The sequence below is a fragment of the Carassius gibelio genome, chromosome A13, assembly GCF_023724105.1.
Source record: "Carassius gibelio isolate Cgi1373 ecotype wild population from Czech Republic chromosome A13, carGib1.2-hapl.c, whole genome shotgun sequence".
Classification (NCBI taxonomy): Eukaryota; Metazoa; Chordata; class Actinopteri; order Cypriniformes; family Cyprinidae; genus Carassius; species Carassius gibelio.
Window position 1 is genome coordinate 13,181,424 of NC_068383.1, and position 14,128 is coordinate 13,195,551.

The 14,128-nt window shown below is 36.7% G+C and overlaps 1 protein-coding gene across 5 annotated transcripts; it reads left to right on the forward strand.

Moving 5' to 3' along the window:
- The first annotated feature begins 1,273 nt into the window (after positions 1-1,273).
- On the forward strand, positions 1,274-12,153 carry LOC128026191 (poly(A) polymerase gamma). 5 transcript variants are annotated; one of them, XM_052613016.1, is made up of 23 exons: positions 1,274-1,438; positions 2,100-2,267; positions 3,501-3,567; positions 4,214-4,295; positions 4,437-4,546; positions 4,624-4,677; positions 4,763-4,874; positions 4,966-5,055; positions 5,190-5,328; positions 5,488-5,560; positions 5,639-5,759; positions 5,830-5,914; positions 5,988-6,041; positions 7,763-7,882; positions 8,853-8,962; positions 9,067-9,188; positions 9,281-9,444; positions 9,926-10,038; positions 10,164-10,366; positions 10,474-10,554; positions 10,712-10,771; positions 10,852-10,967; positions 11,055-12,153. In XM_052613016.1, the coding sequence occupies exons 1-22, from the start codon at positions 1,422-1,424 to the stop codon at positions 10,948-10,950; spliced, it is 2,244 nt and encodes a 747-aa protein (XP_052468976.1). In that variant the 5' UTR covers positions 1,274-1,421; the 3' UTR covers positions 10,951-10,967; positions 11,055-12,153. The 5 variants fall into 5 exon arrangements, with proteins under 5 accessions (XP_052468976.1, XP_052468975.1, XP_052468977.1 ...); XM_052613015.1 differs by having other exon boundaries at positions 10,852-12,153; XM_052613017.1 differs by having other exon boundaries at positions 9,929-10,038; positions 10,852-12,153.
- Positions 12,154-14,128: the final 1,975 nt, after the last annotated feature.

Below are 14,128 nucleotides of genomic sequence, written 5' to 3' on the forward strand. Positions count from 1 at the left end.
CCAAGCCACTGGCATGGAACCACGAGATGGTGCTGTGGATAAACGATCACGCACAGCACACTTATTCTTCAGAACAATCTTGCCAAAGGTCTGGCTCGTGTCTAATCGATTCAGTCACAACATATGCTATTGCTCTATTACGCTTCATCAAATGGAGCAGATACAGTCTATTATAACCCTTAATGAATGTGTGTGTGTGTGTGTGTGCGTGTGTGTGTGGGGGCATGTTTTTTGTGACATATCAGGACACAACTCTGTATAATGACATGGGTATGACACAGGTATTACAAGCAGAGGGTGACTTATGGGGACATAACCCATGTCCCCATTTTTCAAAACGCATATAAATCATACAGAATGAGGGTTTTTTGAGAAAGTAAAAATGCACAAACAAAGCTTCCTGTGAGGGTTGGGGTTAGGTGTAGGGTTGGTGAAGGGCGATAGAATATACAGTTTTTACATTATAAAAACCATTACGCCTATGGGATGTCCCCACTTTTCACAAAAACAAACATGAGGGCTCCCTCACAAAGGCATGATTATATTTGGGGTCTGTGGCAAGATTGAAAAGCCCTGCCCAATACCATTCATTTAGCAGTGAACTATATCTTCAAGTCAAATATCCAATCACCAGCCATTGTTATATACACACACACACATACCCACATTTACAAACTACTTAAAATCTATCACTTCACAAGTAAGCAACAAATGAAGCAGCCATACATACATAGAGTAAACTCCATATGACACAGACAAATGTCCATTGTTATTTGATAAATAACACTTCAACCAATCAATAGTGTTCCAAACAGAGTTTCAGTGTCGATATTGCCACATTTTAAAAATGGACAAAACTCCTGGGATGTAGCCTACTTACGCAGCACTGGTCACGTGATCCGGCAGTCGCAGCTTCTGCTCGCTAGTGGGCGGCATGTTGTCACAAATGATCTTTGTGAGTTTACTTTTTGTCCAGGCCAGTACCGGTGGAAGGGTTTTTTTTGTTTGTTGTTGTTGTTGTTTTTCGTAACACAACTTTAAAATATGTGTCCATACAAGACAACTTTCAAAAATAAACCCAATCCTAGAAATATCCACTAGAATAAATAAATACATTTTCTCCTCTGGATTAATATTTTATTTATACCAAAGAGTGCAGATTTAATACTTTTGAAAGATGACCGTGTCTGACAGATCGCAAGCTACTTTGCTCGCACTAGTCCAATAAAACCGTGATTGGTATTTGAAAACATTCATCTGAGGGTATCAGGGCGCAGAGCATGTCGGGAGATGTCTGTCCGATGGGCGCCATATTGGAGCAACAACTATTGTTATAAATTGAGACGGGGCTGCTGCTGGCTAAGTTTACATGTTTTCTGCGTGTTTGTTCTGAAAATATTTGGATATTTCTACGCAAGGTCATGAAAGAGATGTCAACGTAAGTGTTCCGTGCTTCACAGTGATAACAGTAGGTTAAACGAGTTAGTGGTTGAGGAAAAATGCAGTGCTAGGCTAGTTTAGCCAGTTTACTGAGATCACGGCAAGAGAATGCAGGCTGTAGCGAAGAAGCGGCCTGAATGTGTGTTTTTATTATTATTATTTAAAAAAACAATCGTATAAGTTACATAACAGTAATTAAAATACGCATGTTTTGTAGTCAACTGCATTTATTAAGTAATATTTTGGTGGTGTTGGCCAAGTAGTCTTGTCTTTGTTTACACAAACATTGCGCAATGCTGGTGGATGTAAACGAGGGTCTTGTAGTTCTTGTTTACGTTTCACTGAACAAACCGTATTTGAATACAGAAGTACAATGTGGTCCTACATTGTTTATAGTTTTTTTATGTATTATATATATACATGTATGTATTGTGCGTGTGTATTACTCACACACGCGCAATCCGTCATACATACACTTTTCTTTTACATTTCATGTATTCAGTGCTGTCTTAAATTCTGATTAGAGAATGTTTCATAAGCAAAGTGCTCATGTTCTGTTGTTGTACTTGTTCTGAGCTCCGTACTATTTGATATTGTAATATTCAGTATGTCAACAGTGCAGCATGGGCCTATTATTCATGTCATATTTTCATTTGCAGGACTGGTAACAGTACGCTTGGCGGGCAGCAGCCTCGGAAACATTATGGCATCACATCTGCAATCAGCCTGGCCTTTCCCAGAGAGATAGACCATATCTACACTCAGAAGCTTACTGAGGCTATGAAACCATTTGGAGTATTTGAGGGTGAAGATGAACTCAATCACAGGTGAGGGTCACTGCTTTCCAGTGGTTAGATATGTTGCTCTCCATTGCTTTCCTTTCTGTTGCTAACTGTGTAGCATCTTTGATGAAATTACTTACATAAACCTTTGAAGTAATCTTTGTATCCTTACCAGGTAATATCTGTCAGACACGTGTAGTGGTTTTTTATTTTATTTATTTATTTATTTTTTTGGTAGACCTTGACTGTGATTGTTTGGAATTATGACAACAATTAACCATATCTTATCCTGCTAATTTTTCTCAAAAATATAGTGCCTTAAAGCAAAGAACACTACAAGAATTAAATGAAAAGTTTGAAGATTTTCACCAGCTTTGTATTGCCACACAGCAGAATGTGTAAATGAAATTTGTACTCGTGCTTCTGCATTTTTGTTTCCCTGCCCATTGACAATCAAAATAACAAAGAAAGCTTGGATGGCAATGATCCCTGTGCGTTACTGGTGTTGAAGTTTCCCTTTTTTTTGTGTGGGTAAAGGTAGCACCACAGCCTTTTTCTGTTTTCTCAAGTCATGTAGCACCTATTTAAAGTTCTAGTTTTATTAAAATTCCATCTTGTCAGTGGTGAATTGGCCAATTTTACATGTTTTAATCTACAACATTTAATCACTACTCTGGTGTGTGAAGTCATGAGGCATGTTAACACAGATTGGTTTGCTATCTGGCTGACAAGTTTTCAAGTCCTGTAGAACTGATGCACAAGTGGAAATTAAAAATCATTATACCATAATTCAAACAACATGCCATCATATTGTGATATCATAGTAGAGCTAATAGGGACTACCCGATCAAAATTATTGTCTCCAGTTGGATTGCTTGGTGTCCTAATGGAGACCCGACTTCAAGGGAAGACCTGATTTCTCACAAAACTTTTTAAATATCTTACCATACCCTGGTGTCTTAAGTTAATTTGCTTTGCAAGCAGTAGAAAACCAAGACCATTAAGACATTGTGTAAAACAGTCATGTTACAGCCTTTTGAAAGCGTTTTATTTTTATTTTTACTTTTACTTTATCCTCATATTTAACTAAATTTGTTTAGATTAACTTCTAATGTTTATTTACATTAGTTTACAATTATTTTGATTTGTATATTATCTATATATATATTACAGTTAGTTTGATTTGTTGCTGGTTTAAACTAAATATCCCTTGACTTGGATTGCAATATTAGGTGTATAATTTGTTTCCCACAAATTTTGTGTTTATGTGTTTTATAGGCTTGCAGTTCTTGGGAAGCTGAATTCATTTGTGAAGGAGTGGATTGCAGAAATCAGTGATTCAAAGGTAAAAAAATATTGCAGGTCTCTTGACCTGATCACTAAAGCCCCTTTCACACTGCACGTCAGACCCGCAATATTTCGGGAACATTGCCGGGTCGCCTTCTGTGTGAAAGCAACCACGTCCCGGAATTGATTACCGAATTGAACCCGGGTCGGGGACCTAGTAACATTGGGGGGTTCGACCCGGTACGAGTGCTGTGTGAACAAAAGCCAGATCTAATTCCGTGTTGAAGTGATGACGTGTGTTATCGTGGGACTCTTTTACCGGCTGTTTTGAAGGAAGATCAACATTCGCGACTAAAACATATGTGCAAACTGTAATGAAGCAGAGACCAGTTTGTTCCTCACTTTCCACGCTGACACCGAGATCGTTTGCTTGCTTCAGTGAAAGTATAACGTGCCTAGCGTTTTCGACTTGTACATTACACGTCACGCGCTGATGTCACGTGTCATTACGGGATCTTCAAGGTTTGTGTGTGAAAGCACGCACATATACCGGGTCATCACTGGCAGTGTGAAAGTGCAAAATCTAGCGACCTGGAAACAATTGCAGGAACACTTTACCCCTGTATTTGCCGGAATGGCAGTGTGAAAGGGGCTTAAGTTACATGATGAGATGCTTTTCTGAATCCTCCCTTTTCTCCTCACAGAATCTTCCACTGTCATCAGTAACAAATGTTGGTGGCAAAATCTTTACTTTTGGGTCATATAGGTTGGGAGTGCACACAAAAGGTACATTTATTGAACTTGATTGTACTGTAGAGCAGCAGAATGACCGTTAAAGATCTGCAAACGTAAATCAGGAAGGGCTTCACAGTTATAAAGGGTTATATGTACTGTATTGTGCATATCAAATTGTTTTTTTTTCTTTAGGTGCTGATATAGATGCTTTGTGTGTTGCCCCACGTCACATTGAAAGAACTGACTTTTTTTCATCCTTCTTTGAAAAACTAAAACGGCATGATGAGATTAAGGATCTACGTGTGAGTACCTTTTTCTTTTCCTAAGTTTTTATCTCTGCCACTGCTTTGTTTAAAGAGTGGCTTTTATTCCTTTTCAGGCTGTGGAGGATGCATTTGTACCAGTCATCAAGTTCAAGTTTGATGGAATTGAGGTAAAACTGTTGAAGAAAAGTGTTTGATATGCAGCCTGGTTGATATTTAGTTTTGAACTTTTTTTTTTTTTCCTCCTCCACCCAGATCGATTTGCTGTTTGCCAGGCTCGCTCTACAGTCAATTCCTGATAACCTGGACCTGAGGGGAGACTCTCTCCTCAGAAACTTGGACATCAGATGTATTCGCAGTCTAAATGGTAATACCCTCTAAGATTTTTCTTTAAATGTCAAACAGTCTAGTTTGTCTGTTCTTTTACAGCTTTAATTTTTTATTTTTGTGTTTTGCAGGTTGCCGTGTTACAGATGAGATCCTATATTTGGTGCCTAATAAAGAGAACTTCAGATTAACATTGAGAGCAATTAAATTGTGGGCCAAACGTACGTCTGATTTAAACTTTTTGTCTTGTTTGAAATCGAGACTTCTGATCTCTTCTGTTCTAAATCTTGGCTTGATGTGCTAAAATCAAGACTGCAATTCAATGACATGTTTTTATTTTTATTTTTTTTTAAAGGCCGTGGAATCTATTCCAACATGCTAGGCTTTCTTGGTGGAGTTTCCTGGGCAATGCTCGTGGCCAGAACTTGTCAGCTCTATCCAAATGCTGTTGCCGCCACACTTGTGCACAAGTTCTTTCTGGTCTTCTCTAAATGGTGAGGTCACAGCTCATTGTGTTCATATGGTGGAACTGAAACTTCACGTATTGTTTTGTTGATAATGTCTAATCCTTTCATGCAGCCATGGAATATCCACAATCCCACCCCCACCCCCACCCCCCTAACTGCATTTCTGGTCTAATTTTACTTCATCAGGGAATGGCCAAACCCTGTGCTTTTAAAACAACCTGAAGACAGCAATTTGAATCTGCCAGTCTGGGATCCACGGGTTGGTATTCTTATGTTCATTGTAATGAAATGCAGTTTTCTGGACTTTTCACTATACAGTTTGTCATTTTATTTTTAGGTGAATCCATCAGACAGGTATCATCTGATGCCAATTATCACTCCTGCATATCCACAACAGAACTCTACCTACAACGTGTCCACTTCCACACGCAGCATCATGAGTGAAGAGTTCAAGAATGGTGTGTGATTGTCTCTTATTGGCCATTTCTCTTGACTATTTGCTAATTTTTCTACATTTCCTTTTTTAAGGTCTCACTGTTACAGATGAAATTCTTCAGGGTAAAGCCGATTGGTCCAAGTTGTTTGAACCTCCCAACTTTTTCCAGAAGTACAAGTAAGTGGATATCCAGAGTGTCATATCAAAGATCAGTTAAATCAGTTTTTAATGTTGGTTGTTTTCTTTGCAGGCATTACATTGTCCTCACTGCTAGTGCATCCACTGAGGAAAACCACCTAGAGTGGTAGGTGCAAAAAAAAATGTTTCATGGATTTATTTTTTATTTTTTTTTATTTTAACTATTAATAGTAATGATTTTTGTGTTAGAGACTTAAAAAAAAGTTTGGCTTGCTACAGGTTAAAAATCTACCTCAGTTAATGTTGTGAACTATAGGGAGTCCCATTACTTACACATTACTGTAATATAGGAACCCAAATTATTATATTCAATTGCTATTTAATTTTGGATTTAATAATCAACATTTAAATAAAGAAATAAATTATATGCAATCATGTAAATTCCACATTCCAAGGCAGTTTACATTCATTTCTAAATCTAATTATAAAATTAGTATTAATTGATGCTGTATAATCATATACACAGTGGATGTTAAAATGGTGTTTTTGATAGATTGATTTAACCCCTTACCTGTCACTCACGTTTTTAAGATAGACTTGAATGTGCATGATACAAACCTAAATTTGTATAATTCATGACTGAAAACAATTTGTAACATGATATTGATGTACCATTTACATGGTAATTCAATGTCTGATTTAAAAATGGGTTTTAAAAGATGAATTTTGAGATTAAGTTTTCGTTTTATATATAATTTCTGATGATTTCTAAAATTTGATAGAGAAAAAGGCAATGAAGAAGTCTTTTTTTGTTGTTGTTTTTTTTAAACAAAGGATTCAAGATTTTTATTTGTCACATATACAATTATATATAGCATATATAACCAGCAGTGAAATGTGAGTCAGGTCCGCTCCATGGACAGTGCAATTATTAAAGTATACAATACAAATATACATAAATATAGCTATGTAAGAATGAAATAAAAGTAAACAATAAAAATAAGAATAAAATATAAAAAAAGATGTATATTGTAGAATTAAATATAGAACGCAAAATAATGTGCATGAAAATAATGTGCAAAGGTCAAGGCTCCTGTTATAATGTAGACTTTTGAGGGTGTCATAAATTAAACTATTACTTTTCCTACAATAATTTTTTTTAACAAAAAACATAGGTAAAAATATATATTTGGGAGTCTTAGATCTTTCCAACAATAATATAGTTTGTCTAGATTAGATTTGATTGTAATAAAGTGAAGTAAGCGTAGGCATCCCGTATTCGGGACGGGGTGACAGCTTAGGGGTTAAATATACATTAAATAATTGGACATCACCGACAGGTAAAATATAAATAATGAATATATTCGCTAATATTTACACAAATGCTCAGTCTTTCCTGAGGTAAATGTAATGCTTTGTGATGTTTTTTTTTCCTCACAAGCTATTGTGTTGACGTCTTTCTGTGGTTGATTGAGCGATTACATGACACGAGATGTCCGCGTAGCCATCACGCCACATCAAAGAGTGACAAAATTACATCTGTTGTTTGAACTTCCTGAATTATAATTTTTTTTTTTTTTTAATTGCGGGAATTTAAAAGATGAGACTTTGTCTTCTATCAACGGTAACCGTATTTAAAACTGGATGTTTCAAATTTGATTCGGCACATGCAGTGGTTAAAACAACGCTGTATCGGTTCTATACACAAGCATACAGAAAATGTTAAATACATGTACGGTACCATTACACCCGTAGTGTTCAACATTTTGCTAATTCTCTTTCTACACACTCTAATCAGTTCTCTGGTGTAAAAAAAACAAAAAACTAATTTGGGTTCTGGGTATGGAATCACAGAATCTTCATATAATGATGTTCTGGCCTCAACAGGATTGGACTGGTTGAATCAAAGATAAGAGTGTTGGTTGGAAATTTGGAGCGCAATGAGTACATCACCCTTGCCCATGTCAACCCACAGTCTTTTCCTGGGTCAAAAGAGAATCACAATGAGTAAGTAACGGATGGGTGGGTGGCATGACCTAAATGTTTATCACCATGATGGTATGACGTAGTGTTTGTTTATTTCATTAATTTATAGCAAAATAAATACATAAGATTTATACAATTTTATCACATGACATGCAGAATTATAGCTATTATGTGGCCAGTTGACACCGCACAGACAAAACATCAACAGACATGTTGGCTGTTTCGATTTTGAATTTTATCATGATCACACTGCCCCAGCAGACACCCACAAACTTTGAGTCAAGTAATTCTGACTTTTATTGGGGGGGCTCATAAACCTGTAACCAACATGAAAATTTTACTGTTATCAATTTCTTTGCATGTCATTCTTCGCCTGAAAAGACATTGAATAAAACAAAAAGCTATGGGTGAAGCCGTGATTGCTGCTATGGAGAAAACTTGAATATATGCAGACAACTGTACTGCAGTCCCTAATCCGTTTCGGTTTGCCATTTTTTGGATATTTTGTTAATCATGCCAGGCATATGTTTGCAGTCTTGAATCATCGTCATTGCAACGGTTCGTGGTCGGGTCAGTTTACGTCAGAGTTTGTTGGAAAATCATATCACACTTCTCCGACATTTCACTGCCCAACAAATGCTGATTGAACATGTTCACTTGGGTTAAAACAAACTTTTCTACCAGAACATATCTACCATTGTACTGTATTTCTATTGTATTGCCATCCTGCTATAATAAACATGAGGCTAATGTTTTGTGTGTAAAATTTGATTTTAGTAATATGCTCAGGGTTTCAGATCTGCTTCCTAAATTACCTTTAATCAACGCTTTATACTACCCATACTTATTTTGGGGCCAAGGAACCGTACTAAAGTGAATGAGTGCTCGGCCAGTGGGAGTTCATTTCAAAAGGCCTGTATATACAGACTGCTCAACTGACCTTTTAGATCTCAAAAATCTGTAATAAATTTGCACGCTTTTTTTTTCACAGGAATGAATTTGTGTCCATGTGGTTCATTGGAATCAGCTTCAAAAAACTGGACAATTCAGACTGTGTGAATATTGACTTGACCTACGACATCCAGTCCTTCACAGATACTGGTAAGCTGCTCAGCCTCTGTTGTTTTCCACCATGCTCATGTCCTGTGGATGTAGTTGTGGAAACTTGGTGTCTTTTAAAGTCTAAAAGCAGTGTTTTATTGTAGTTTACAGGCAGGCAAGCAATATCAATATGCTAAAGGATGGCATGACTATTGAGGCCACACATGTGAAGAAGAAACAGTTGCATCATTACCTGCCTCCTGAACTTGTGCAGAGGAAGAAAAAGGTAAAAAAACACAAAAAAAAGTGTTTAAAAAAAATAATAATTTTCTTAGTCTCTAAAAAAGCTGAACTGCATCCCATGTCTCTTTTGGGCAGAGTTTGGGAGAAATAAACCGGAGCTCAAATGGTGGTGGGTCAAAGCGCTGCTCTCTAGATGGCAGTCAGCTTGACAGCTCCAGGGACACAGATATCGGCACCCCATTCAGCTCTCCTACACCAGTCAGCAAACAATGCCAGCCAGTCTCCACACCTGAAGACAGGTAGTGTCACTGATCAGACAAAATATTTGTGATTTAAGCTAATTATATTATATGATTCTCAGGAATTTCTAAAAGATTGCAAGATCTAATGCCACCTGACTCCAATACCTGAAATGTCATTTTCAGTTTATAGTATCACTGTTGACTGCCAGCAAGCCTTTTGAAGTTCTAGAGGTTGAAACAGAAAACAAGACGTTTACTCTACTCTATTCTTAGATATTAGTAGAGATATTACTCTACTCTTTCCGCTTCAGTGTGGAAATTATAAATGTCACAAACTGCATGTAGAGTGTCATGTTTTTTTGTGGTCAAGCTAATTTTATGGCCTCATTTTCAAGCATGAGAAATTTTTAAATAAGAACAACATGTCAGAATGCTGTTATTTACAATAACTTAAATCGCTGGCAGTGTCTTATAGCAATGTTTTAATTAGTTTCTGTATGAACTTTTCTTTATTTCCCTTTTTTTTTTTTTTTGTCAGTAGTATCACCCCACCCAAGCATCCAGTCCTTGTTTTCATAGACAGCCCAACAGCATCAGAAGTTTCTCCTCCAAAACCAGAACAGGGAATGTCCATTCCAGTCATCGGATCCAGTAAGTGCTATCATGGACATACTTGTTCCTGTTTTTTATTGGAGAAACTATTTTTAATTTTTTTTGCATTCATTCTGATTCCACTCATCTAGTGTAATTTTTTGTTTTGTTTTGTTTTTCCCCAGAGCCCATCACCACTCCAGTTGCCAAGCCCCCAGCACCTCCCGCTGGCAACACCATTCCTACAGTGGTTGGCCGTAGTGTGATACCACGTATTACCTCTTCCTGCCCTAGCCCCACTGAACTGCCCAACAGTGTGAATGGAGCACCAAAGAGACCTCACTCTCCATCTCTGGAGGATCCACCTAAGAGGCACAAAGATACAGAGGTGCTAAGATCTTTATAAAATACACAAGTCAAGAAATCCATTACAATTGATCAGTCTTTCTGTGGATCACATATAAAAATGCTTAATCCAAGTCTAAAAAATTTCAGGTGTTTTCTGATGACTCTGCATTTAAAGAGCCGTACCCTCCTAATAGTAATGGCTCGGACTGTGAAGAGAGGCCAGCAGTGGTGAGGGTTTTTTTTTTTTTCTCAGGTTTATTGCATTATTCTCAGGTGTTGGCCATAATTGGCACATTTCACTAAAACGGTTTTCTTGCATCAACACAATAAGACCTTACCCAATTTTTGTGCTAAAAAGTTTTTTTTTTGTTTTTTTTTGACACAGGAAGATCTTTCAGCAACCAAACCTATGCCGATACCAACCATTGATGCATCGAGATCACAGGTGATTGACATAGTAATCATCATAATTTGAAGTCCACATCTAAATTGAAATGATTTTTTTACTGTATTTTGTGTTTTCAGAGACTACCCAGTAAAGAGCTTCCTGATGCATCTTCCCCAATTCCCACAAGTAACATCCGTGTGATTAAAAATTCAATCAGGCTCACCCTTAACCGATAACAGTGAGCTATCTACAGGTGCCATGAATTGTTACTGTTGCTGCCACTCTTGGGTTTGCCCTTTTAATCTATTTTTTCCCTCTTCTTCAACATCTTTCTGCACAGGTTGTCCCTTAAAGAGTGGAACCACACTTGTGTAACAGCAGTGCTGCTTTTAAACTGCTACTGATATTTGGCTGATCTTCCTGCTTGTTACGGAGTTAGTGTAAAGTATAGATTTTTTTTATGCCTTACTGCGTCAGAATGCTTTCTTAAACGTCTATCTGAGCTTTTGAAAAAAATTGTACAGTAGATGTAGTTTGTATATAACTTTAAAAATCATTGTTAGTCTTTCTATGTCACCGTAATGTAGTTTTTATTAACAAAAAAAAGTTACAAAAAAAAATTGTCCTGTTTGTCACTGTAAATGAGATTCTTCATTGTATGTACGGAGGTTTTCCTTGCAGTCTTTTTGCAGTCTGTATTGGTTCTGGTACAGTTTCTGGGAGGACCTTTTGTGTGGGGTGCATATGTGTGTATAGATGGACCAGCATTAGTTACTAAAAACCATGACTCCATTACCTTTCACAGTAAATGCTGCTGCCACTCTATAGTTTTGTTAACCACTCAGAACAAAAGAAAAGTATTAGATCAGAGGTTTGGATTTGTTGGGCCAAAATTGAAAGGCAAGTTTGGTTTTACAAAGAGTTTGCGATTGTTTGCTAAATTATAACAGAGTCAGTGTTGGTTTTTGCGTGTGCATGATTGTATTTCCCTGCATCTAGGGCATCACCCCTGCGCCTCCCATGGAGGTCTGAATGGCAATGTCTCCTGAATTTCAAGAACAGAGACTAAATAACATTTCTGCCCTCTTTCCTTGAATTTTTTTTTTTCCCCCTCTCCTCTTCTTTCCACTAGCTACTGTCCTCCCCTTTTGGGGTGTACAGAGAACATAAACTTAATGTTCATTTTGGGGTTTCTTAACATTTTATTTATTTGTACCATTATCATTTTTATATCACAGGTATTGCAGTTGAACTTCTTATTCCTCTAGTCATTTAGTTTCATCTCGGTTTGAATCTTCCTGTTACCTTTAGGACAATTTAAAAAAAATCTACTTGTCATTCTTTTTGTAGGGCAAAAGTTGTATTTGAAAGGGTATTTTTGTATGTATTGTAAACTGCATTCTTTACATTTAAGAACATAAATTCACAAAACCCCAAAATGGCTCCTGTGGTGTTATTTTTTTTTTATTTCCTCCAAAACATTTGTGTGTTATATACCTATTCTTTACCTAATGAAGGCTATCGTGTAAAGTCTCATTGCCTGGCATGACGTAATCAACTATGGGCGATCCCTGTGACGTACATCTTATAAAGGTAAACAGTAAACACACGTCGCGTTAACCATTAAATTCAAATAGGTGCTTCAACTCCAAGATATAAATAAGCTTATGAGTACATATCTTTGTAATTAGTTCGACTCAAAGCTTAATTTATGTCTAAGTGTTATCCTGTTTGTTGTTGGACGTAAACTTCCTTGTTCGTGGGAGATTCCCCACTGCGTACAGGGGATTACCCTAACAAGTTTAACAGTTGCGTGAACTTAAGCAAATATCCTAAAAGCGGCGTCCATTTTAAAAACAGTTTGAGCGACTGGTCATTCAGTCTTGAGTTTTTTTTTTTTTTTCTTTCAAAAGTTGATCATTTTCAAGGAATAGTTCACCAGTAGTTCTGATCCTAATGCTGTTCCACAAGCTTTGTTTCTTTCTAACGAGGACCCACAAAAAGATGTTAAGCAAAATGTGAGGGACTGACCTCAGGACTGATTTTTTTTTTTTTTCTTCCCCATACATTGAAAATGACTGGTGAATGGAGCTGTCATTTTCAATAATGTCTCCTTTCGTGAACGAAATACACGATGGATTGGAACAACATAAAGGCGATAGTATTCGTGGGATTTCAAAATCTCAAAACGTGTGTTGGTTGAAATGGAAAGTACAGTAAACATTAATTATTTCAAGCACCTTGACGTTTCTCATTTTCTTTCTAGCTAATTTGAATGTGACGTCGCCCTATATGCACATCCCTCGTTTAATTGGATGTCCTAAAGGGTATGGCAAGCCTAATTAACATATTTAAATGGTATCTATTTTTGTTTGTAGTACTTATTTGGTATTTACTATGTAAACCAGAAGTGACTGATACCTGCTCAGTTAGAAACCATGTAAGGAATAACTGATGACTGGTCAATAACAACGTGGGTGAGCAAGAGGAAAATAGAGACAAATTAGACATTAAATAATAGGCATCTCTAATTTAAGTAATGCTACAGACTGTTTGCAAATCTGAGTAATATATTACCAGTATCCCAGTCATTTTATTCTGCCAGTAGATACCTAAACCTAATGTACAATATGCTTGCTTTGTACGTGCATTATTGTTCTAATAATTCAACAACACTGAGTCTATTATTCGGCTTATACTACAGTTATCAGACGTTTTTCAGGTTTTTGTCTCTGAAACGCTCTTGTGTGTATGACACATTTTTTACACATCCCATCTCAAGACTGTTTCAAATTTTTAGAGATTCCATACTTATTTCTTACTGTAGTCACTAACTCAGTTATGTGTGCATGTGCAATCCGCCAAGGGTTTATTTTCTAGGTTGCTTACAACAAATTATATCTGTACCTTAAAATTTGTTTTTGGGAGTAATATCATCTATGAAATATATAAATTTGGTGTAGGCATCTACGATCGCCATGATTTTGCCAAGTGCGACATGATCCTGGATCAATTTTTTTTTTACCTTAACCTAACCCTACACATAATGTATTATTAATATCAGAGGGAATTGATTGGTGAATCAATAGGGCGTAGAAGCATCTAACCCTGATTGTAAGCATAAAACTGACATTTCTTGAAAACTTATACCTCAATTCTGATTGGTTAATTGGAATGTTGTTCAACAATGATGTTGATCCCTGTAACATGATGTACTGGGTGAAATCACGTTCACCAGGTATCTACTGGCAAAATATAATGGCTGGAATGCTGGTACCATGTTGTCTAATCAGATTTCCATTGAGCCTTTGGCATAAATTAAATCTGTAATGTCTAATATATCTATATTTATTGCGCTAACACGGTTTTATTAACACCTTATTTTAATGAATGAAAAAATGCATGCAAGAAACA

Bases quoted from the DNA above. Each gene is read 5' to 3' on its own strand.
- LOC128026191 (XM_052613015.1), top strand. The intron at 2,268-3,500 runs GTGAGGGTCACT...TGTGTTTTATAG, and splicing joins GAAGATGAACTCAATCACAG to GCTTGCAGTTCTTGGGAAGC. The intron at 10,555-10,711 runs GTGAGGGTTTTT...TTTTTGACACAG, and splicing joins GTGAAGAGAGGCCAGCAGTG to GAAGATCTTTCAGCAACCAA.